The following is a 26880-nucleotide window of genomic DNA, read 5'->3' as shown; positions in this document are numbered from 1 at the left end:
ACTCTTTTCAGATGGACTGATTAATTTACAGGTGCACCCCTGAGGATTCTCAAGTGCTACTCCACAGAGTACCCTGCAAAATCTAGGTGATGTCTTTTTAAGGCAATCGAGGAAGCTTTGCAAAGCTATTATATTTTAAACTATACTTTACAGTAAGTGGTATGGTTTAGGACTACAAATCTGCAAATCATACCCTGAGACAATCTGTGTGCAGCATTCAGAATAGCGCAGGCAGAAACCTGCTCTACCAGGAGAAGCTGTGCAATGATGCCAGCTTAAGTAGAGCATCTGATATAAGAGTGCCTGCAGCACGGGCTGTGCAACCAGCGATAGTGATAAATGGGGGTAATACCCCCTTCATCTCCCTGGTAAACACACAAAAATATAATTTTCTCTTTCTGCCTTTCTCTTTTAAGTAACCAAAAGGAGGCTGTAAACCTATAGAAAAAAACCATGAAAAAAGCCATCCATTTTGGGCTGGATTCTCCAGCAGCTGGAAATAGCTAGCATAAATGGATTTAAGGGAACTGAGCCAACTGAGGATCCAGTCCAAAACAAAGGCTATACATTTCCATTCATTTTAATAAATGCATCTATTTCGTTTGCAGCTACTGCTTTCACTTCATTTAACAGTTTTTTAGATTTCACCTTCATTACCGCATGATGTTTACACACAATTACAGTGTACTCATCACTGTTTACTGGTGCCAGTAACCTTGGCACACAGCTTCAAATATTACAATGCTTAAAACTCAATTAAACTAACAGGCACAGGAAAAATATTTGCATGTAGTTGCTGCATCGCAGAGAAAGCATTATTTTATTAATTCTTTGCTATTGTTTTTTCCTTATGTATTACTGAATGTATTTTTTTTAAGTAGGTCAAGGTTACAGAAGCAAATATTTAAAACTCAGGAAAGCCTGGAACTCATGTTGCCTCAATAAGGCAACAACCTTGTCTTTGAATGTGCTCAGGTTTTAGAGCTTTCCTGTGTCAACGTTAAGTATCAACAGGGGCAGACACTCATCCCTCCCGTAAAACTGATTTTATTGTCTTCTGCCATGAAACTAAAACAACTTTTCATCTTTCCACAATAGCAAACCAGGGAAATTTAGATACTCAGTATAATCCACTACTGCTTAGTATAGAGGAATAAACTCATGGCAGTAGAAAGCTGCTGTTAGATTTGCAGAAATACCTGTGAAGAGAAAGAAACAGCCTAGCCCTCACAGTCCTATCTTCCAAGTATCTGCTCATGCTACCCCCTTAATCCTATTCCCTGATTTTTTTTTACCTGATTATTCCTCTTGTTCTCTTCCAGTCTCTTTCCACAGGTTCCTACATCAAAAGTGAAGAAAACCTAACTTCCTTCTGCTACAAGGGGAGAAGTTCTTTCCCTGCTCTTAGCTTCCATCTATTATAAGCTGGACCAAATGTAACCTCAATTAACTTTAGAGATGACATGGTAAATATAATTAAAATGAATATGAATGCAAGAATGTCTTGTCACATTATTTCATCCTTAAAAATAGTTGAGCTACATTAGTTGAAATATTCACCAAAAAGAAATTATCCTAGTAGGCACCTAGAGAATTTGAGTCCAAAGATTTAACTTTTATATGCTTATGTGCGAAACAGGTTCTTATAACAGGAAATATGGGTGAACAATCTCTATAGAGCTTTATGCTTTCTATAATAAAAACATAAGAGACTATGTGATACTGCAGTTTCTTAAGTCTACAGGAAAACTTAGTTGGAAGGAAAACTTAGAATTCACAACAAAAATTGCTTATATAAGGACAGGTTCAGATCTCATACACTTCAGCTTACATTGTTGAAATTCCTGTCTTAATTATGCACAATAGTCTAATGAGCTGGAAAGATCCTGCTTCTGAAGTTCCAGTTAGGAAAGAGTGCATCTGAAACCCTCCACCCCCCAGATCTGTGGTTCTGCACAACTCCCAGGATCATCATCTTTTTCCCTGTAAGCACACATTGGAAGCTCATCTCCTGAGCAAGAAGGCAGTAGTTTCACAGAACAGTTGGGCTCAAGAGCGAAGGAAAAACTGCATGTGGGAGACTGGAGGCATATGAAAAACAACATAATTTTAAAAAACCAGAAATTTTGCCAAATTCTGAGATAGTTCCTATAAATGAGTTCAGAACAAAATGCATAATGATACATTATGAGATAAAGATGTCACTGGCATTTATATGGGTTGTTCAATACAAAATCACCTCTTGCATTCTCCACCTAAATACAGTCATTCCCAGAAATTCTGGATTAGACCTAAGCACCCATATGCATTCTACCTTTTGCAGAAACAAAAGAATGCTGAAGATTTGTCCCATAAGATAATAAAATATTGAACAACATATTAGAATTGCAGGCATGACTGTATGTTTCACATTTCCTTTTGTACCTATGTTTTTAATCTTCCCTGACATATTTTTTGTGCTGGGAACTATCATGAAAAAGTCTAATATCTGGTTCTGTCACCTAAGTAAAATGGTACAGAAGCTTTAAAAGAGTTGGCAGATGTATCACTAGACTTCTCTGGAAATTCAGCCACTGAAGTTGGAAGATATGAGCTGTGGGGAACAAAATGACTGAAAAAAGAAAGAACAAATTGACTTTGAATTTAAAGTTTTCTTTCTCCCCTGCAAAGGAAAAAGATTTACATAAGAAATAGAAGATTTGGGGGACTTCTAGCTTTAGGCTGGCAGTGCCACCTTAATCGATTCTTTTGGTGTTCATCTGTGTCAGCAAAGGAGGAAAAGTAGTAATTCAGGTACCTAAAGCTGTGTAAGTGCTGCTGCTCAACAGATTGAGTCAAAGTCATTTGCTGTGCAGCCATTAATGAAACCCAGGTCGGCTGGAGATATCAAGTGCTACAAGGTAACAACAAAGTAACAACAACTTCTGTTAATGTTTTATGTTTCTAATGTACTGGAAACTGGTTTGACAAACAACAGGATTGGTGTGGACAAGGGAAGGATGACTTCTGAAATAAGCAGAGGGCTGATGGGGCAGCAGAGGTGCTTGCATCACTCCCAATGTGCAGGGAGCACTTTACACTCTCCATTGTCCCCTCCCAGTCATCCATGTAGTAATCTGCTGCATCACCAAAATAATGAGGTCAGAAGAGACTCTGAGGAGCTGGTACAGGTGGCATCCAGCACACAGCAGTGGGTAGGATCATGGTGTAAGTGTATGACAGACAAGGTCTGGTGGTGTTTGAAGGGCCTTGCTAATGTCTCTACCAAAGTGTACCGCACTGAGCCTCACCCTGATGGACTGAGACCTGGCACTGCAGGAGCACAGCTGGGGCATTTCAGTGGAGCTGGGCAACAGACCTCATACTTCAGCTTACAGAGCTGCTGGAAATATGGCCTGGCACAGAAAAGAATATCTGCTGGGTTGTACATTTAACTGGAGTGTCTGAGAGTGCCATTATTCCTGTCACTCAGATAAGAGAGGTGGGAGAAGGGCAGGAGCAGATGGGCATGTTCTACCATTACACATGGTTGGAGACTGGAGTCAGAGAGAGCAGACTCAAACTCAGATCAACAGCACCAAAAAGCTCTATTCTTTCTTATTTTCTACGATTCCAGATGCATAACTGGTGAGGGAAAAATATAAAGCACATCCTCAATAGCTCACTCAAACAAGCCTCCTCAGTTGGAATTTTGGAATTGTTTTGTTTCTCACCCACCTAACCCCAATATCCTTCCAAACTGCATCCTCTTGAAATATTGGACATCTAAATTGTCATCTGTCTGGGAAAAAATTAAAGACATCTCACAATGTAATTAAAAACACACTGAACAACTTTTCCTTTTCATAAGCTAAATTATAAGCCAAAAGGTTTTTTTCAACACAACACAATTTTCCCACAAGATAAAAGAATTTATTTCTTAGAGACTTGCAAGAAAGGACTAGAGGAATGTAGCTTTCAGTAATGAGCATTGCTTCTTATTAGTGCAAAAATTTCAGGCAAACAAGAACTGGCAAATGACCAGACTTTAGCAAGCTTCATTATAAGTGAAAAGGTTGCCTCTCACTAGTATTTCCACTGTTAACATGAAAACAAGATCTGTAAGAATGACTACGGAGTTAAATGCCCAACTTGTACTTTCAGGTCAGAAAGATTTCAGACTCCTTAAGATACTGCAGACATTATTTAATCTAAAAACCTGACAAGATTTTGTTAGAAAAATCCCCTGCAGAAGCATGGAATTTTGTCTTGGGAGAAAGATATTGATTATAAAATGTGTTCAGATGAAAGGACCAAGCAGGTTGCAAAATAATCATTTGATAATATTCTTCCAAATTAATTTGCTGTAAAACTACTGACACTCATTCTCAATCCTCACCTTGCTCTGTTTCCAGTCTTTACATTTATGACTCTCTTAGCAATTAAAAAATGAACAAAATCAAAGAAACTGAAAGTTTTCCATGTCAGTCCCATTTAGCCAGGAAGTAAAAACAAGCTACTACTGAAATGTTCACTAAAAAGAGGCCATTTCACTCAAAGATAAGGGTGGGGTGATAGCACTCGTGTACAAATTTGCAACCTGCATAAAAATTGGTAATTTAAGCAAGGTCAGTTTAAAAAGGAGTCCCTACAGACCTGAGGCCCATATGACTAAAGTTTTAAAGATTTCTCTCTGGTTCACATTCAGCTTTTCTAGAAATGAACCTGAAGCAACCAGTGCCATCCAAAGCTTTTCAAATATTGACATTTAAATGATCATACAGTCACAGACCTTTCACACAACAGGAATACTTAATTAAAGTGTAGGGGTAATTAACCAACATGGATAGCTGGGACAAGGATCCTTGTAGGAAGAATTTCTGCTATTTTTATCCCTCCTCCTTGTAGCACTGATTCATTACAAGCAACACAATTGTCACACGCAAATTAGCTGCACAGATAAGGTGGCAATTGAAAAAATTACCTCTGATGTCACACATGGCCCACTTAATTACTAATGCTGTGGACCCAACTCTGTCTACCTATTTAGTCATAACAATTCAATAATATAATTATTAATACTTACCTAAATTACATCTTAATGTCTTCAATGTATATTGTGAAGATAATTTCACTTCATTTGAGTAATGAAAATTCCAGAGAGTCTTTATTGTACCATTATTCAGATTACTTGCTAAAAATGCTGCTTAGCTTGGATGCTAAATTTCTCAAAGGACCCACTTTAAAAATCAATATTACTGTGAGCTAATTAACAGACTTCTAAAGTCTCAGAAAAATATTCCTTTCTCCAGTAAGTGTGTAAGGCTGTGGAGTGCTGGAAGGGGCAAAGATAATATTTTCAGACCTACAAAAAATGTTGAAAACCTACTCTGCATGTAACATGGAGTTTTAACCAGCTAGCACTGTAGTATTGTAATAAATAAGGAGGTGATAATCAAATAACAAATTAACTTTTGTAATAAAATTTGGTGCTGATTGCTGCCAGCCAACATGCCTTCACTAAGAGCAAACAAATTTGGTGGCCTTCTGCAATGTGGTTACAGCACTGGTGGATAAGGGAGGGACAACTGATGTTCTCCACCTGGATTGTGCAAAGCATTTGACACTGTCCCACACAACAGCCTTGTCTCTAAGTTGAGGAGGCATAGACTTGACAGATGTGCCTCTCAGTGGGTCTCTCAGTGGGTAAAGAATTGGCTGGATGGCTGCATTCAGAGTTGTGGCCAATGGCTCGATGTCCAAGTGGAGAGCAGGGACAAGCAGTGTCCTCAGGGATTGGTGTGGGGATGGCACTGTTTAAGATCTTTTTCAGCACCATGGACAGCAGGATTGAGTGCACCCTTGGCAAGTTTGTCACCAATGCAGCTGACACCGAGGACAGGGATGCCATCCAGAGAGGGACCTTGACAGGCTTGGGACATGGGCTCGTGTGAACTTCATGAAGTTCAACAAGGCCAAGGGCAAGGCCCTGAACGTGGGTGAGGGAAATCCCAAGCACAAATACAGGCTGGGCAGAGAATGGATTGAGAGCAGCCCTGAGGAGAAGGCTTTGGTTGACATGACTGGGCAATGTGCACTCACAGCCCATAAAGCCTACCATTTTCTGGGTCAAATCAAAAGAATTGTGTCCATCAGGTCAAGCGAGGTGATTCTGCCCTTCTACTCCACTGTTGTGAGATCCCACCTAGTGAGCTGCATCCAGCTCTGAAGCCCTCATCAAAGAATGACTTGAACCTGCAGTTCAGAGGAAGGTCATGAATATGATGTCAGGGCTGGAATATCTCTTCTATTAAACTAGGCTAAAAGAGATAGGGTTGTTCAGCCTGGAGAAGAACTATGTGAATTTTAAGGTCTCTCCCAACCCAACCTATTTTATAATTCTGTAATTCTATGAAATATAAAAACTCAGTTCACCTCTCAGAGTGTCCTATACATATATTTCCTTCCCCATATTTTTATCAACCAGAGTCATATGTTTTAAAATGTGAGCCACCCAAATCACCCCAGAGAGCACAAAATGCAGAGTCAAAGATACTAAAATTCCAGGCAACCTCCACACCTTAAAAATAGGTTATTGCCAGAAGTGGCCTGTCAAATAGCAGCAAGGAAAACATTCCCAACAAAATATGTAAGTTTTCACATACTTACACCCTAAAGTTATGACAGACATCTTCAAGCACTTGTTCACCTCCTGCCTGCAACTGAACCCTGCTCACACTGGTGTCTTTGCCTGTGGGCTGCCTGGTGTTCAGGCTTCCAGTTCAGAGCAGACAGAGCAGCTAGGAAACCCCATCAATCCTTTGTGGGAGTCTAGAAAGTAGGCCCTCCTCTGAAATGTCATCAGGGCTTGATCTGGTAGGAAGTCTCAGAGCATGCCCAAGGCAGAAACAGGAGCACCACATGAACTGCTGCTCTTTCTTAAAATGTGTCAAAAGGGGGAAGAATGGCTTTAGTTTTCTTTCTCATAGAACAGCCCACCTGTTACCTATTCATGCAGAAGGTAGGAGATCAGATTTACCTGTATTTCTCATACTCAAATTTCCTAGAAACAAAGGAAACTATGCAACAGCTATCAGGAAAGGGAACTCTGGGGTTGAGAAGGAATTGCTCATTGGTCCTGCTGAAACTAAATTGCTGTGAGGTTTAGTCAGTAAGTCAGAAAGAATATCATCCTTAAGACCAGTGACAGCTGGTTGTGATAAATCAATCTTCTTGTGCTGTTTCTAGAAATATTTCTGGTTTATATCTAGTGACTGCCAAAAAAAAAAGAAAAGGCAGAAAAAAAGCTAAAAATTCATTACTTTCTTTCATCCAAGTATCCTAACTTCTAAGCTACAGACTTATGCTTGTATTTCAGTTTGAAAGAACAATGAAGCAGTTGTCCTTATCCAAAGGGTTGATTCACATGTCAAGATCCAGGGAGCAGGACAGGAATTCCAGCTTTCAAATTGCATCTAATGCAGGGATGCAAATGGAAGCAAAACTTCCAGATGTAACTCCTGCTTCAAAGAATCTCACTGGCTTCCTCTGCTTAGCACTGCACACCCTTTTTCTCCTTGCCTTTCTCCTCCTGTTAAGTTAAACAGGGCCTTGTTGCATGTTCAGTAGTAGACATCCTACTGCCTGGAACAGGAACTCTTCAGTCAAACATCATGATGCTCACAAATCGCTGCAACTCACAGTGAGTTTATTATGGTCTTGGAGGCCTGACTTGGCTGTTTTTTCAGTGCACTGTGTTCTGTGAAATGGAGGCACCTCCTAACTGTCAGGTGCCCAAATAATTTTCAGGACCTAGCTGCTAGTAACTGGAGGTTGTTAGGTTGACTGAAACTGCTGGTTTGTTTAATATTACTAAATATAATAAAATATGAAGCAGCTCCCAAGAATGACAAATGCCAGAAAATGAATGGTGTTTTCTACACACCACTGATTTGCTATGTTTAAATGTATTTCACAGTCCATCATGCTGCTTTTGATATGCAGCTGTGCAGTAAGGTTAAAAGGTAAGAGACATTGTGAGATAATAAGAAACTGGAATATGCTACCTTTTTCTAGTTAAAAACTAGTGTATTTCATTTGACTGCCAAATATAGTTATTAGATTGAGAATCATTTTAACATATTCTTACAGATTTTGTTTGCTAAGGCAAGCACAAAGGATAGCAGGATAGAATAAGGTTTTCTCATCTCCCACTGCACACAGATACCTTTTACACATGATTTTTCTTATACAAACCTCTGTGATTTATTTCCACAGTATGTACAGAGGTATTACTAGCCAAATCCCTGAGGCCCAAGAGGTATGCAGAGATGGTCTCCATTTTCTTGAAACCCCTTCTAAAAATAAGAGAACATTTGATTAAGGGTTGACATTTTTCTTTTCTTCCTTTGCTTGTTCTTGTAATTCGTCTCACATGGGAAGTGGGCTGTGTTTTTCTTATCCCTTCCAACTCAGCAGCCAGGAGGCTGGCTTTGCGGGCCCACTCCCGTCACCACGGCAACCAGCGGATCGCTGCGGTGCCATCCCAGGCGCCTTGTGCCACTACACAGGGCTATTGTTCTCCTGGAACCAGTGGGGAGAGGCATGCCAATATTCCCACCAAGGAGGACTGATTGTTGTTCCACTGGTCATCCTGGGCATCACGCATGGACTGCTGCATCACCTTAGGATGTGCTTCACTTCCCATGCAGCGGGAATGGGTAATGACTAGTTTGCTCCATAAAACCTGTGTTCAGCACCAAGCAGACCCTGCTCCTCAGAAACATTGCAGAGAATCTGAATTGATCCTGCAGTTCAGAAGCATCATAAGCATCATCACCATACAACCACACTAGGTGAGATCAAAGGTCTCCCCAACTCATTGGTTCAGTGTTTCTGCTGTTGGCCAAAACTGCCCAGAAAAGGAAAATATATCAATAGTTTACCTAATGCATATTGTTTTTTTCACTCTCATCTTTTGGCTCATTTAAAGTTAAGCACATGGGCATTTAGCTACACCAGGGACTGAGTGATATAGATACATCTATATATACCCAGCAGAAGGAAGACCTGATTTTCCTAAATAAAAATCTACCATAAATTTCAAGGGATACATGAGATCCAGCAACTCTTTATCATTTTGAGGAAACTGATTTACCATGCCTTTTCTAGACTGCAGCAAAACATGCCTGCACTGCAAAGCTTATTTTCTTTTTTTCTTAGTGTGTTGCAGAGATGACAGAAACACAGACTTTCTTTCTTTCAAATTAACTTTGGGAAGATATATTCCACAAGAATAGAAGTAAAAGCTCATCCTTCCAAGCTGTGTTATGATGGCAGACCCAAACTTGTAGAGATCATGGCAGAAAGGATATTTCAGAACCAACCCCCCATACTTGGCACTGGTGAGGCCACACCTCAAATCCTACGTCCAGTTCTGGGCCCTTCACTACAGGAAAGACACAGAGGTGCTGGAGGCAGTCCAGAGAAGGGCAGTGGAGCTGGGGAAGGGAGTACCAGTCTGATGAAGAGCAGCTAAGGGAACTGGGGGTGTTCAGCCTGGACAAAAAGTTTCTCCAGGGGGACATTACTGCTCTCTACAACCACGTGAAAGGAGGCTGCAGCCAGGTGGGAGTCAGTCTCTTCTGTGTTACAAGCAATGGGACAAGAGGAAACAGTCTCAACTTGCACCAGGGGAGGTTTAGATTGTATATGAAGAAAAATTCCTTTATTGGACGGGTTGTCAAGAACAGAGTGCCCAAGGAAGTGGTTGAGTCACAATCCCTGGAGGTATTTAGAAGACACATGGATGTGGCACTTAGGAACATCATTTAGCAGTGGACTTGGAAGTGCTGAGGTAATGCTTGTACCTGATGATCTTAAGAGTTTTTTCTAAACTAAATGATTCTAACAGAGTCATAATCACTGACTGATTTGGGTCAGAAGGAATCTTCAAACATCATCTAGTTCCTGTCATGGGCAGGACAATTTTCATGTTGCTGAAAATGCCTTTCAACTTGATGAATGAGCCCAAAGAATGAGAGAAACACATTCCATGTATGCTAACCTTATCTAAACAGAAAAGGCTCCATTTTGGAAAACAACTGGGTAGCCACTGATATATAAGAAGTGCACTCTGGAGTGATTCACTACATTTCTTTGTATTTCTTTTTCAATTCTGACTACATATTTAGCAGTATCATTTCATGTAGCACAGTCTAGCTACATCACGGCTAATGCAGCAACTGTCACCCAGAACCTATTAAAAATAAAGTCGCTACCACTTTGTAGCTGTTGAGTGGATCTCATATGAATTAATAAATACCACAGGCTTCAAAATAGCTTGCCCACAAATTTCAAGTATCTTGCCATTGAACAATAACATTCATAATTCAAAAATCTAAAAATAAACAAGCACATCCAAAAAATAAACAAATGCAAAATCAGATTTCTGGTTGTGTAAGCCAGATAGCAAGTTGCCTATTTTCTGTCTGCTTTTTTCCTTCATGTCTGCTTCTTTTTTCCTGTGCAACTTATTCCCAGCCCACATATTTTAAGAAACAGTTCTAATATTGTGACCTTTCTTTCTGTACACATTCTCTGCTTTATTTACACCTTTTCACTCTTTTGCAAATGTTCTTGTATTGTTTATCTCAGATGCAACACAAAAGCAGTAATTAGACTACAACAGTTCTGTGTTTTCTACTGATACCTGAGTAGTTAGATGCTACAAATACTCACACAAAATGTCATTTTTACACCAGCCCATAAATTAGTTGCATATCTAATGGCATACATAATCTCTTATTAACAGTGAATATAAGGAAAAAAAAAATCCATCTAAAGAAGCTTGTTCAAAGAAACGAGCTATGTAACTCACGTTCAGCTGAAGCAAGAACTGGCTGTGAAACCTAAAGGCGCATATTGGCTTCATACACATAGTCCTAGCACCTTGACATAGCCCTCTGAACTCTCCAAACAGTATTTGTCTTCAAGAGTCTTTTCTACAAAGGCAAGCTTCTTCTGCTTTTTGACCAAGGGGCTGATTATACTTCTCACAACACACTGCATTTCCTTAAAAATCTGAATAAATATGTTCAAAATTAATGAGGGGATAGCTTGATATACTCTTAGGATAATGTTAACTGTACACAGACTAATTCAGCTGCAAAACACTATTGAAGGATTCTGCAACATTGCTACACAGCTGATTTTTAAGGTGTTGGGATACCTACTGTCAAAGTCCATTAATCTGGAACTCTAGTACCTCATTCCTTCAGTCACAAGGAACCTTCATGCAAGAGTCCACTTTTTCTGGCACCCCTCTTCCTAATGTTGTTGTGATGAGTGTTTCCACCAATCCCTTTCTATACAAGGATACTGCATTTGACAAATAACTAGGGGTTCTTTGGGGCCTCCTCCTATCCTAACTCAAGACAAGTCGTTTACTGACACTTTACACATTGCTCCATGAGCTGGATTTTTCTACTTTAATTTTTCTTTGCAGTAAAAAAACTGCTCCTAATAGTCTGGCAAACACTTGTGAGTTTCCCTTGTCCCTCACACCTTGTGGTATTTGGTCCCAACAGACCAGTGCTATCAACAAATTGCACAATACAACAGTATGCTCCTGATCCAGTGAGGGAAGATTGTGGGACACTGTGACTTCACTTGATATAATTTCTAGATTTCAGTACACCTTCCTAAAAGGAACAGTCACTTCAATGAATAAAACAGACAAAACAGGAGTTACTAATCCCCACTACACATTATAGGAATGTCATGAAGCTACAAAATACCAGACTGCAGATTGTTCAACATTGGCTAACTACTCTTCACCCCAGGTTACATATCCCACATGGCACCAAACACACACTATAATTATATTTCTGAATAATCCAAGAATTCAGTACCAGAGGATAGATTGTGCTTGGAAAATAAGGCAGCTGATATTTCTTCTTTTAGTCTTTATCATTCTCTGTGTGGGTCCATGTCTTATATATAGCTTCCCATTGAAGACCTCACCAGCAAGAATGACTCACTTTCTTCAGACTTTTTTTAGACATTCATTGAATTAATATTAGACAGCTCCAAACAATGATTTAATGTATTTTATAAGACTCCATCAAAGCAAGGTGGCAATTTAATATACAGATTATATCCATTATACAGATAAAGAATTAAAGTAGAAAAAATTAGGGCTAGAATTTTAAAAAAATTACAATATATTAATTCTCAATGCATAAATGCAGATTGCTTTCTTCCATTTCAGTAAGTATTTAGTATCTACCTACATATGTATTCAAGGGACGACTGTAGTTATATTCAGCTTTAGCTGTGAGCACTCATACTTCAGCAAATCAAAATCTGCTCCTTCCCTTTACCATGTATGTTAAAGGATTTTGAGTGCAACAGTTCTATCAGACAAGTTCGTCACCATTTGTAGTTAGCTGTCCAGGTAAATAAGAAGCCTGAGATACCCTGAAAAATGGAAAAATCTGAATAACATGGAACTACAAAGCATGCTGGAAAGCATGGCCAACGCTCTGCAAGAACTCATCCTAAGCCCAGACAAGGAATTTTTCACTCAGCATCAACTCTGTTGGGTTTGAGGTGCAAGTGACAAGAACATGTGAAAAGAGTTAAATGTTCCACTGCTTTTCAACTCAAGTAAAAATGTTTTAGGTCAGTAAAAGAACACAGATGTGAAGCAGACATCTTCAGTTATTTAATCTCCTTTTTTCCTCTCCTTCCCATCTTCTCTTCCTCCCCTGGACCCTCCCTCCTTTGATTTACAGACCAAAGAAAAGAAATATGGTAATTTCTATTTAGGAAAGAGGAAATGGAGAAAAGGAGGACTTAGGCTACACAAGAAGAGTCCAGCCTGCAGGAATGGTGAGAAGATAGAGATCTCAGAAACCAAATGAATTTTGGGGAAAGGGGTCAGATGTAGAGAACCTCAGAAATAAACAGAAAGGAAGAGTGGTAGCCAGCAGCTCCAGAGGAGACAAGAGGAATGTTAAGAAAGTGTTTCTGCCATGAGTTTGGTTTATGGAATAAAATTCACGACTTAAAGTAATGATAAATTACATTTAGAAAGCTCATATACAGAAAAAAAAAGTTCCTGATTAATTAAAAAAATTATTAAAATAGCTATTAAATGCTTGTTTGATTCTTCAGGTAATCTGGCTACCTCTGACTCCTTCCTGAGAAAGTGTTCTTCCCAACTAAAGCTACTTAGGAATCTGCATGTCAAAAGTCAGACACAAGCAGATAATTATCCATAAGACAGCTCAAAATACACAGATATTTCTATCCCAGGATCCTCTCTTGATTTCCTATATGTAGGCCAGCAAAGTTATGTAATTTCCCTCCACCAGATAAGGGAATAGAGAGGCATTTTCTCCAAATTCATAATTCAAATAAAAAGATGACCTCAGAGAAGACCCTTAGATATATTGTCCTATGGATTCTCTATGGACCAGGCTGCTTCTGCATGTCCTAGCAAGTTTTTCCTTTATTCTCTTTTCCCCTGAGTCTCCATTTCTTATTTTTGAAGAATGAGGGAAATCAGAATGCTTTTTAAACAAACATATATTTGAAGCAGAGTTAGGAGATAGAGGGAAATCAACCATACAAGGAGTGAGAGCAGAATTTTCTGACAAAAAGCTTGGTATTACTGAGAGTCATAGATTTGTTAGTATGTTGGTTCTTTGGTATAATATACCACTCCACTGCTACATAAAGTTATTTTTCTGAACAGAAAGCGAAGATCTACTATTTCAATAGGCAATAAAAAAAAGTACTTAAAAATCAGAATGTCAGGAAATAAAAAGCTCATGGACAGAACAGACACACTTCCAAATTCCAAGGGAGATGGAAAACAAAATAAAATAACTTGCATCGTCAATTTGTAATTCCTTTCTGGCAACAAGAGGGATGCCTAGGGAGTTCAGAGAAGCTAACAGGGCTATAATATTCATACTATATTTAAAAATGGATCAAGGCTAAACACCAACTCAGTTGTGCCATCTTTTATCCTAATGCAGCATAGCAGCTAAGAACTGCTATTTCTTTTTAAACGCCATCTTAACTTACTTCAAGAAGTGGCCTTTCTATGTGATTAAAAGGGGAGCTGTTTGGAGAGAACAAACCTCAAAAAGTGAAAAAGATGGGAAATAGTTCTGTTCTGAAGAACAGAAGCTTTCAATCATTTCAGAGATTGAAGAGCTGTAACTAGCTGCAACAAATAACATACTTTTTCTTAGTGTAAGCTGTAAGATACCAGTGAATAAACTACAGGCTTTTTCCCTTTCTTTGTGACTGCAAAGGGGGATAGTGCACAGAGGGACCACTCTTTGCTAATTTTTGGCTGCTAAGTAGGGATTCAGAGAAAATACCATCTGAGATTATACTGGAAGGTCATTTGATAGGTATTTATCCAGTGTATTTTTATTCATGGTATTCTAGTTTTTAATGTTTATTCACTTCTATTTACAGTAAGCTAACCCCCCCACTTCTGTCACCTGCACAAATACTTTGGCTTTTATATGTCAAAACTTCCATCTAGGTATAGACTTTCGACCAAAAAATATCCAAATAATTATTATCTAATCAAAGACTTTCAACACAAATCTAGAGCAGGTATGGTACATCTTGCAAATTTAACCCATTGATGTTCCCATCAATAATGTTATTGAAGCATTCCATTTCCAATAATTTAATAAAATACTGCATAAGATAAGAGTAATAAACATGTGAAATATGAGGTTTCAGTTAAGTCAAGAGTTGCATTTGTAACAAGTGCATGTGCCTTCAGTTTCAACAGTACTAGCCACTCCAAAGTAAATACAGTGTTTTGCTGTAGGGAGATTTTATCCCACATGCACAATAATCGAGGTTTAATGGAAAAAATACAGAATAGAACATGTTCCATAGTGAATAAAATGCCTGAAGTGTTTAATGCAGAGTTTTAAAGACTACGGAAGTACATTATTTGGGGATTAAAGTAGCATTTTTATTTCTTGTTTTGCTGAAAATATATTTCAATCTGGATTGGGCTAAGAACAAGACCAGAGAACAGGTGTGAATTTCATGTGTGACCTTGTTCATTGTACCTACAACGAACAAAAGCTTTCAATTAATTCAACCAATTATGCATATGTGGAATAAAATTAATATTTTAGACACAGCAGCTTGCTTTGTCTACACTGGGCCTTTACCTTACTTTCAGCAGATTTAAGAATCTATATTTTGTCCCATGTAAAGTCAAGAACATCAAACTTTTTTATAACTGAGCTTGTGCTTTGACCCATGTGAAGCACAGGCAAAGTTTTTGGAGGTGACTTCTGATGCACAGTTCTCAGCTTCTAAAAAAATTGTGACAAAAGTGTTTCTAACTGGATATACTTATTTTCAATTGTCAAAGTTATAACCTGAAGTACTATAATTTTATGTTTTCTAACTCTTTATAACTCAGTTTCTAAAATGCAAATGCATGCTCAGATATGTAGGTATTTTTTTCTAATGTTCCAGATGAACAACACTATGCAAATGTACATCACTTCTGAATGAGAAAAAAAGGCAGTTTAGGGGGTCTCGTTGTTTTAAATGACTGCTGGACTAAGGTCATAAAATTCAAGCAATATAGTATTATAAAAACAACAAAAGGTTTTATTTTAACTAATAGTTATTTGAAGTATGTTCCTATGCATATTCAAATCTCAGTACACTTAATGAGAAAGGAATTTTGAGGGGAAAAATTAGTAAAGAAACCTGTGATTGAAGACTCTTTCATAAGGCTTGTGAATGTGAGGGGTGAACTGAGGTCACCTAGGTACTGTAACTCTCCAGTTCTTTATTTCTAAGCATGTGGAATATTTCATTGTAATGAAATTGCCTTTTTGTGTAATATGTGCGTGCACAAACGTGAGTGTGTGTGTGTGAACAGAGAGAATGGACAGCATGGTGACAAAAGCTACATGGGTGTCGCTGCTTTTGTCATTGCCAAGGTTAAAACAGATGCTGGGGTGTCAACACCATAAAAAAGGCAAAACATTCACCAATATGTGGGAAAACAAAAGATTTCTAAACTGAAGGACAGTAAATTTAGACACCCAGGAAATTTAGAAGGAGTTCAGCAAACTGTACCAGGAATGGTTTGCTTGCATGGCAATTCTGGTACATCAGTCTAAGAGGTAGCTTTTAAAAGGTAGCTGTAATTTTACTAGCAAAATTAAGCTTGTCTCCCTTGTCGAAATTTTAGTGGCTTCTGACAGAAAATAATTTCTCATCAAAATGATGCAGGGCACAATGTGTTGTACAGTACATCTGTTTCTTTACTGGTTCCCTTTAAATAGTTCAGCTTCCAACTGCTGAGTTACTTCATTTAGCTTTATTCTCTTCCCATTACATCCCATTGCAGCATTCCATATACTTCCCCATTTTCCCTTCACCAGAGTCAGTGCTAATGACAGCAATTTTCTGTTGCCAGTAATGCCACCATACATTTCCCCCTTGATTTAGGCAAAGGTTGTATGGTGAATGGTTGAAGACAAACAGCCCAGGAGGTTGGAAATCTATCCTGAGGACAAATCCTGTGATCTGACACACATATTAGTACTACATCTATATTTTGGTTGTCCTCTAATAATTTATTCATTCTCCAGAAGTTCTCAGAAATGATTGCTAAATGATTTGGTACTTTCTCTTCAGTTTCTTAGAACTCTTCATCAAATATCACCTAACCTAGATGATTCAGATATTCTAGTTAACCAAGTACTCTTTTGTCTGTTTGCAATATGATTATTCTCACTCCTTCTATTCCTCCAATTTCTTAGTGGTTTTCATTAACACTGTACTTGATCAATTATATTTTGTTCTTAATGCAAAACTAAAATGAATTTTATCTAAATCCAGCAGTGGTTGTAGCTTTTTAAGTAGACCTTTTTGCTTTAGCATATTGATAAAAATTTCTCTGAAGGCATTCTACTCACACAGTTGGTGACATTGCGTTTTCTCTCATTTCTTTTTTCCTTTTTGTATTTTGATTATTTATCTGCTCTTTCACAATGCATTCTCTCTTTATCTTATATTGTTTCTATTTTTTGATCAGCATTAATACTTGTTCATGTAATTCCCCAAGCTTTTCTCACCTTATCCAGTCTTCCTTCAAAAAGGATAACATACCCAAGAATCATGCTTATTTCCAGCTATCTCTCTGTAGCCATTAATCTTTCCCTGAAAACTCCTTCAGAGTCCCACCATGCCATTATCTATAATCAAGCCCCTCTGTACTGCTCTGTCCTTTAACTTAGTCAGGGAAGTCTGTCATTGTTTGAAATTTATCTACTGTTCCAGATTCCATTTAATTGCTTCTTGTTGGCAATGTTTTTCTAATCCAGTAATACACACAACCATATACTATGTTGCTTTGAGAATTTCTTTCATCCTGTTTTTTTTTTTTTAATTTAATTTTATTAAAAAGTATTCCCCTATGGAATAACCATGAATAAGCTGTAACTTCTTATTACATACAGGACATTTGTTTTAAAACTGTAAATAGAACTAAAAACGGATTGTCCTGTGAATCTTCAGCTTTCTTCCCTAAGGCATAAAAACTCTTAGATTTTTTTGTCTTCTCAAACTTTAAATTTTCTGTTACTTTAAAGAATGTTTACATCCTGTCAAGTTTTCCATAACTTTCATCAGTTATCAATAACATCATCATACACATCACTCTATACACAAACATTTCTAATTCTTGAAGATTTACCATTGTCCCTTTTGGTCAACATAATCAGCTGGAAGGTTTTGCCCCTACATAAATACATAGCAAGAACACTTTACTAGCATTACACCTGTTATTTTATGAGTTACTAAAACATCATGCTTCATTCTGGTTATTAGAGTTTTCATCCACTTTATCAAACTAGTTTTCAATTAAATACTTGTGACTAGTTTATCATAAAATCGCATTTAGGGCCCATAGCCAATTCCTCACATATGTAGTCTCAAAATACAGCTCATCAGTGTTTGTACATCAAAATGAGGCCACCCTGTGCACTAGGCAGGCTTTTAGCTTAAACACACTGTTTAACATTAACATTTAACATATTGTTAGAACAGAAGGGACTAATTCCAGTCCTCGTGTGTCGTATTCACAGATATATACCATGAAATGGTGTAACTGTTAATGGTGACTGTACATGTGATGGCTTTCAATATCTGGATTTGGCCCTTTGCTGCTAGGGAGGGTATGACTGAGCCCAGTACACTGCTGTGTACCTTGGACAAGCTCTTTCTTCTAAGACTGAACTTAGCAAAATAGCAAATCCACACCAAGTGTCACTAACCTGAATGGCAGAGGGTGAGTGCAAAGACATTCCACTTAAGATACTGGCACCTGGATTGTTGACCAGAACTGCAGCCCAAAGTCCTGTCTCTCTGCCTGGTATGTACAACCTTGCGTGGAACAACATTTAATTGAAGATGGCCAAATATTCCATATATTCCCAATATTCCAGAGCAACTAGAGAAACCCTCACCTAAAGATTAACCTAGCAGAATGTAGCATACAGGCAGATGGACCCATTCCTGATTATACCTTCAAGATACAATTGCTTAGACAGGTTTAGATGAAAACATACTCCCTCTGACTCTCAAGGGATCCACCATACCCAGGATGTCTTAATGAAGCCAACAGTCTGTTTGGAGGTGTGTTCCTTATGAATTAACCATTCAAGTGAAATACCCAAAAACTTTGTCTCCCTGTTGAGCAATCATTATTGCCAAAACTTTCATAAAGTCCTTTATCTAGTGCAGGATCAGTTTCCAGCTTGCAGTGCTGTGTTTTTTACACACACACATTACATATATAGATACAAAAACATGAAGCAAATTCCTTTAAACTCCCTTCCCACTGGGAAATGAGCACTACCTCTCTTCCATAGCTGCATGCACTCACACAGGATGATGCCAACTTGCCAGAGACCTCAAGAGAGAATGACAGTGCAAGCTATTATTTACACATGCAATACTGGATAGTACATTAATAAGCCCTTCTGTCTCTTGACTAGCTTGGCTTGAGGAATACCATGACAGAAGCATTAACAGAAGCATGTGGAACAGGATTATTTGTTACACTCACTGCTGTTGCAAGATGACAGGCACAATCTTCAACTCTGGCACCCACCTGAGCTCTAATTTGCAGTTTCTATAGTAAGAATTCCTACTAGGATGAAAAAGATCTTGAAGCCTCAGGGCTAGATGTTCTGAGGGAGAAGAAAAAGCTCTAATAAAAATAATTTGTGTTTTGTTTTCAGTGAACTCTGTATGGATTCTAGCCCAAACTGAACCATCATAAATTTTGTGTCTACATTATAGCTTAAGGAGATCAAGTACAAAACCATCATCAATAGAGCTTAGACAGTGGTTCAGCTGATCAGATGACTCTACTTTAATTTATCCTCAAATAACTACCCTAATAGTTATTCAGCCACCCAGCTAAATTGCATTCTGTGCTCCATTGGCTTTAATGTCTGATTAGGTGCTTCACTTAGTCACCCACAGAAATGAATTTAGAGTCATCTGAGGTGCTGCAAATGTACATCACCTGGAATCTGATTGAAACTCCAGACAGGTATTGCTAGTAAAGTCCAAGCCTACACAGATGTCCCAGACATCTCAATTCCAATGTGAGGGCAACTGAACTGAGTTCTAAACATCTACTGATGTGTAAATGGACATGTAATTGTCTATATCTGAACTTTAAATCTGCCTCATTCACTCTGAGCTAAGGGGAAAGGTGGACCTACAGGTTCAGAGGTTACTGGGGTGAAGGAGAGGAAGACTCAGAAGACATCAGAATGACAGAGTCACTTTACTCATGCAAAAAAAACCAACAATGCTACACTGATACTGAGAGGAGCTCCACATTTTTAATGTTAAGTTCTGTAGGTCTGCCATGAAACTAAAAGAAAGTCCTGGGTATGACAGTGAGGCCTTGATAAGGGGACCAAAACTTGTGGTTCCAGGAATATATTCTAAGATTTTATTACATGTGTAGTAAACCACAGTTTATTCCAGCATCAGTGGTACACAGCTAAAAGTATGGCTTGCTGTATATCACCAACTTATCAACAGCCAGTTTTAAGGTTGCCTTAAACAGTTCTTAATTTCTGGGTAAAATACGCACAGAGAATGTCCTCTTAATCTTCTTAGAGTCCAGATGATGCACAAGTATCCCAATGAGTCCCAGCAGTAGCCATTACAGGCCTGGAGAGCTGACAGCCTGGATGCTGCAGGGGTTGGCTTGTTAGGAGTTGGCTTCTGCAAGTCACCAAGGTCACTAAAGGCTAGAACCATTGTCTAAAATTGGCCTCTTTTTCATCAACATGGTCAACTTAAGAAAGGTGTTGGCAGAATGATGGAGTCTTTTTTAGCTTTCATCTAATGCCTAAATAATCAATCTCTGCCCTGGATATTTTTGGTGAAAAGATCTGGTGGTCTCCACAAATACAGGACTTGGAGCTAATGTACATAGAGATTTTCTTTTAGGTGCATTTCACTCTAAGGAAATAAAATTGCTTCTGTCCTTTGTACTTGATAGAGTTTAAGATCCTCAAAAGAGATTAAAGGCAAGAAGAACTACTGTGTATTCCAGAGGAGCAATTCCCAGGAATGACACCTGAGAGGAGAGTCTTCAGATAAACTTCAGCTAATCAACCTCCAGAACTAGTGAAAAAATGAAAGAAAAGAAACAAAGAAAGAAAGAGACAGAGAGGAAGGGAGAAAGAAAAGCCAAAACTTAACTCAAAACTACATCCAAAGCACTCAGCTAAGGGGAATTGAGAAGGTAGACCATGTCTAGCAGTGAGAAACCTTGTAAATACTTTTGCAGGTAAGTCCACTGGATGAATACAAATACAGAAAATAATTAGAAGGTAAAGAAATGCATATGCAAATAAGTGAAAACTCAAGACATCTATGTTCAATTTCTAGGCATGTCACAAACTGTGTGTAATTTAAGATCCATTTCAGCTGTCAAAGCATCAGGACTCTACAGCTGTCTGAGGGGTTTGGTGATATCCCACCTGAACTTGATAATCATGAAGGGCCTGGTTGTCTCTGGTCCTCAGCAATATCTGTCAACCTTGCCTAAATCTCCTGGGTTCCCTATGGTATTTCAATGGTACTAGACACCCACATTTAAGCAACTGACTTGATCTGTTAAGCATTATGTCAGCAGGCATTTTGAGAATTAGTGCCTTTTGTATCAAATGCATAAGAGTTTTAAATCCCACCCCGCAGTGACTCTATGTCTCAGTTTCCCAACAGTGGAAAAGAGAGAATTTAAAAAAAAAACCCCAAACCATTTATGCAATATTTAGACCATTAGGCAATGCAAGCCACATAAGTACTTGGAGCGGTAGAGACGCATGTCTTTTCAAAGCAGCTATGAAAGCCTAGAGTGTAATGCAAATATTAACTGTTGATAGTGAACAATATTTTAGAATGCCAAAGATATAATAAAATGCTTCATATTTTCTGTTAACTCACTTTGAATGCTGATCCCTGTTTCTGTCATAGTGTGTTTTATCATAATTTTTAAGAGACTTTTTTTTTCATCAAACTGCAATAATAAGTGATAAAACTTCAGAATATTTTAAATTATTAGGACAACCTACAAATAGATAGTCCTTATATACAGCCCTTAATCAGAACTAGTCCCCACTGGGCAAAAAATTATTTGATTGAACTGCTTTTATCTCTGAATGCAGAATGGAGTGTTTGATGAAGTTTCACAGTTGTAGAAAACTGCATGAGAGCTTTTAGTGACCCCGCACATTTATATATTTACATCTGTTTCTCTGCAAGTCAACTTTTTTTTTTTCTCAGCATACTAAGTGATGTAGGCCTGCAAGTCTGCATAAAATTATAACTTGTCCCAGGGATATCCATTGCACCTATGCATCAAAAAGATGCATAAGTTTTGTTTACATCTAATTTTACATCTAATTCATATACTCTGATTTATGACTGGTTTAATTGTTTTCTTCGCTTTGGAATTGGTTTACTTGTGAAGTGGCCTTCACATTAAGAAACTGCAGTATCATCTGCATCTTCAAATACAGAGTATCTGCACAAAGTCACTACCAATTTCTACATCTGAAGGACACTGCAGCCTATTACACAACAAATTATCAAAGTTAATGCTGATTGCGTATCCATACACATATTCAAGCACATGTGAACCAAGACTTGGGACTGAATCTGCCTGGGGCCTACTAAAATCTATGGAAGTGTCATTCCTGCATGACCCTAACAGTGGGTAGGAGCTGCACTTGCTATGTGCGCAAACATGCTGTAAGTAGAATTAAAGTATTTAATGAAAAAACACAAATTTTCTAAATACTATGTTTCAATGCATTTTTAAAACATATATTGATGAAGTACTGAAAAATATTTATACTGTAAAGTTAATAGGAATCCAGCTGGTTCTTCATATGAAGTTCACATACTTCAGGAAAGATAAACAAATATTTGTAATTCTAACCACAGTCTAGTGAGTAACTTTCCTAATGCCCAAGGGAGACTAAACACAAGGAGTTAATTTCCATGATCTAATGAATTATTAACCATGAAATCTTTTTATCAGAAAATCACCTTTTTATTAAAATGCTAATTTAATTAATAGAATTTTGCTGTTGAGAATAGTATATATGGGATATATTTGTTCTCAGATGTACGTTATTCCATGGACATTAATTATAACATTGTGATATTCCCTTTTCTATTCTGAACAGCTAGTAAAACCTGTACTACTAAATCATACTTAATAGGAGTGTGATGGTTGTTGCTTAGGCAACAGAATGAATAAATGCAGGTCAGACTGTGCTTCCAGAAAAAACAAAAGCAGGAATATAGTACAGAATGAATAAGAAATATGTCTTAACTGATTTTTACTGCATTGAACTATTAAGACTTCTTCAATGTAAAGCAGCTAATCTATCTGAAACATTTACATTAATAAGATCTCGAACTCTAGTTTAACATATAAAACTATACCGCTGTAATAAAGGTAACGCTGTTCTGTCATATTAAGAAAGAATACAATTTACTAAGTTTGGAATAATCTGAATTTTTCTCTTAGCATAGTAGGTGTCTCATTTTCCTATATACTTTCTAAGTTTAATTTTCCCTTTAATATTTTGGCTGGGATGAAAAAGAGTTTTTAAAATACTCGTTTAAATTTTTCAAGAAAGGCTTTTCTTACATAATGCTGATGTATTCAAAGGAGTGATATAAAAAGAAATTATTGGGTTTTTTCCAATAAAATATAGAAAATATTCAATTTCTGGCACAGACAAAAACTGAAATATGCAAAAGCATGATGAATGGTGAAATCAATAAATTGGAAATTATAAACTATTGAAATTATACATTTTTTTAATTACAATACAGTTTCACAGCTCTTTTATTGTTACTGGATTTATGAGTCTAATCTTCCATTCAAGGCATGCTAGCTCAGCTAATATTAAGAGTAATTATGTATTTCATCTGTAATATATCAGAAAAGGCTTAAAATTACCAGAAAACACTGGCTAACAGAGAAGTATGCAAGCAAAACTTAATCTGCCTGATACGTTGGAAGTTTGACTTGCACATTGCATAACAAAATCTTGTATGTAATTTGTATGTTTATATAAGTACAGTAATCAGAGATGCAGGAAAGTCACATAAATTCCCCGAGACCATGGTTCCGGCCCCTCCAGAGCCAGAATATGACTGAAAAGCCCTCCAGGGCAGTTATTTGACTTCTCTGGTGCTCATAATTTACCTGTGGTATGTGCACCCCTCTGCATTTGTCATGCCACCTACAGCCTCTTGTGAACAGTTTCCTTTTGTAGCCTCTTTAAATGATCACCTACTTATGTAACTAATGCTACAACATATATAAGAATATGTAGTTACATTTTGGGAAACTGCAGCATGATACACTTTTTATTTTCTTCCCTATATTGCTGGGCAGACAGCATAGCTTTGTTTTAAAGAATATTTAAAGGTGCAGATGACAATGATTTTTATTGATCTAAGCAAATGATCACATGGTAGCCATAAAAACCAGGAAGAAATGTCTACTCTATTGTAATGTGGAAATGGCAGAGATATGTCTCCTAATTTTTTGATCAGTAGTCCAAAGGCATATAATAATGTTGGCAAAATAATGTAAAGAGGAAGGACACAACTCATGTGATGATTTTACAGATAAAATATTCATGCCCTTTCACTTCTGTTTCTTATATGGCAGATAGAAGTTATGAAAAGTTAGAATTGTTCCAAGATATACATGGATACTTAAAATATATTTTAAAGGCATTTAAAAATATTTTTTAAAGACCTGATACTTTTTAAGAAATGCAGTCGGGATTTTGGAAGAGGCTCAAGTAGGAGGAATACTGAAGCAGGTAGAGAAGTGATTATATAACAGCTTTACAAGTAAGCTTCTCTCTTTACTGTCAATATTCATTACAATGGAAAGTTTGTGCATGACAGGTCTGTTACTTTACACCACATGGTGATATGGTAAATCCTGACCTAACTAAAATTTCATTTCTTTCAAACATTCCTGATAAATGCCTCGAGTTAAAACATTAAAATGGAACAATTAGTAAGAATGCATTACTTTTTCTCTCAGGGCATAAGTTTCAACAAGTGAATCCCACAGCCTGATTATCTAAGATGCAAAAATATTTAACCAAGACATCCAGAATTACTTGCAGAGAGAGGGCATTTCATTAAATAATTTTCTGTTATGAAAATACATCTCAAGGCAAGAATGGCATTGCATGTTCTTTAATTATCATTACAAGTTAATGATGAAATAAAAGTAACAATGTGATGCACTGCAGAAAGGGGTGTTTGCAGCTTTTTCATACTATGAAAATTCTGCAATGGATTAAAACAACTGTGCCTTTTTCTTCAATCAGAGGATTGATGAGGGAGAGAAAGAACATTAATACTCAGTTTTTATTTTACCAAATTTCAGGCTAGACTCTTCTGTAATGTGTACAGTCTGGAAGTTTATAAAAAGGCAGTTTATATATTAATTCAGCTACAGATAGGAGAGTGAAACACTAAACAGATCTTAGTGCAATGCAGAATAGCTCCAAGGTTTTACGAGCACATACGAGACAGACAAAAACGGCAGCTACAGTGTATATACACAGCTAGGCACGGAAGATTTCTTACCATGAATTGCACATTGTCAAATCCATTAGCCAGCAAGTGGTTTTCATACTGAGGTAGCCCAATATTTTCCAACCATTGTCCCACTGTCTGGACAGGGCATCGGGGTCCTGTAGGAGGGTGAAGAGGGAGGCGTTTAAGCAACGAATAACCATCCACTGGATAATAGCGGTAGTCCTGGGCTGAGAGGTGGCATTGCCACATCGTGTTCCTGGAAAAGTTGGTATCAAACGAGCCCGCCAGCTTGACAGATTAATGTTTTCAGCAAACAGAAAAGTCAGAAGTAAAACATAGTTTTCAGGGCAGTATATAATGTAAGGTCTGATCGCAGCTCTACATTTCTTGGTTATTAATCTTTACTACAGACCAGTACGTCATACAGTAGAGGAAAAAAAAAAAAAGCATATCAAGCTGTCAGCTAAGCTGCTCTCCGTTATATGTGATTGTTGGAATACTCCACAATGAGCAATGCACTGCCAGCAGCAAGAATTCTTTTTATCAAGTACTCCTACACTCATCAGTATGCAGCTCCATGCTTCTTGCTCCCCCTCGCTCGCTCCCCTTCATTACCCAGCCTAGGCTACACCTCGCATTTTCAATAATAGCCATCAGATAAGGCAGATTTTTTTTTTGTCTGCAAGCTGTAAGCCTGCTGCTGCTGCTTCCTCCTACACACCCATCCAAGCGTCAATCTTGAATGATGAGAGCAGTCAAAACAAATGCAGAAAATAGCAAGATTCAAAAGCAACCTAGAGCACTTAAATCTGAATAGAATCTTCATACCAGCTACGCTTTACATATCTATTTGTTGTAGATTTTTACATTTCACAAGACATTAAGAAACACAGTACTTAAAGCATAGCCCATGGCATGGTTTACTATGCCTTCCCCTTTTCCCTTTTAATGTAAGATAGGTAGTGGTCTGCATCTCTGCTTATATAATAACAAAACCCTTTAATGAATCAATAATGAATATATTTCACAGCTTCTCTCTCGTGTAGTACAGCAAAAGACATAAAAGGCACAACAATTTTAGTCAAAGTAATTAGATTATCTGCATGATTTCTTCAACTGTAAAATTTAAGACACAAGAAAATCTTTATGCTGACATATAATAATTCAAATTGAAAAGGTCACCATTTCAAATGAATAATTAAAAGAATAAAATTGTAAGTTTATATCCTTTCTTACAAAAATGTGAATGATAGCAAGTAGACATAAGATTTGCATGATTTCTAGAGAGGATTTAAATTTTATCAACTATAACTGGAAAAAAAAAGATTATGAATTTTAAATGAGCGGAAAATTCATTTTCTGCATAAGAAACCAAATATCTCATGATGTATTTTATATCTACATTTCATCTTTGAGACAGTTTCTCTCGAGATGGAAATATTTTATTCCTTTGTTCTGAAAGGAATGTTTACTAAACTTCTGTTTTTCATAACCATATGAAAGGACTTAGCAAAAAAAGGTAGTAAATAGGTATATTCAGGGTACAATTCCAGAAGGAATCCTGTCAGCGGTGCTTCATTTATTGAGCAAATTAATTACTTTTTTGTTTTTCTTATCCATTGCGCATCTCAAGCAATGACCATCTCAAAGGAGGAATGTAATTCCAGGCATGAGGAAATTATAGATGTTTGTCAAGGG

General features: G+C 37.5%; 1 protein-coding gene across 11 annotated transcripts in view; it reads right to left on the bottom strand.

Annotated features, from left to right (window-relative positions):
* ANKS1B (ankyrin repeat and sterile alpha motif domain containing 1B) overlaps window positions 1-26880 on the bottom strand; it is a 408171-nt gene that overhangs the window by 163877 nt on the left and 217414 nt on the right. For 9 of the 11 annotated variants that reach the window (XM_071423209.1, XM_071423211.1, XM_071423210.1 and 6 more), the window contains one exon: window positions 25231-25337. In XM_071423209.1, the coding sequence (XP_071279310.1) occupies window positions 25231-25337 (107 nt within the window). Of the gene's footprint in view, window positions 1-25230; window positions 25785-26880 lie in introns of those variants that run through there. The other 2 variants (XM_071423215.1, XM_071423216.1) reach the window with 2 other exon arrangements.

The sequence above is a fragment of the Agelaius tricolor genome, unplaced genomic scaffold (assembly GCF_023055355.1).
Source record: "Agelaius tricolor isolate 1412-34295 unplaced genomic scaffold, bAgeTri1.0.p SCAF_3, whole genome shotgun sequence".
NCBI lineage: Eukaryota > Metazoa > Chordata > Aves > Passeriformes > Icteridae > Agelaius > Agelaius tricolor.
This window is presented reverse-complemented; position numbering and strand designations above follow the sequence as displayed.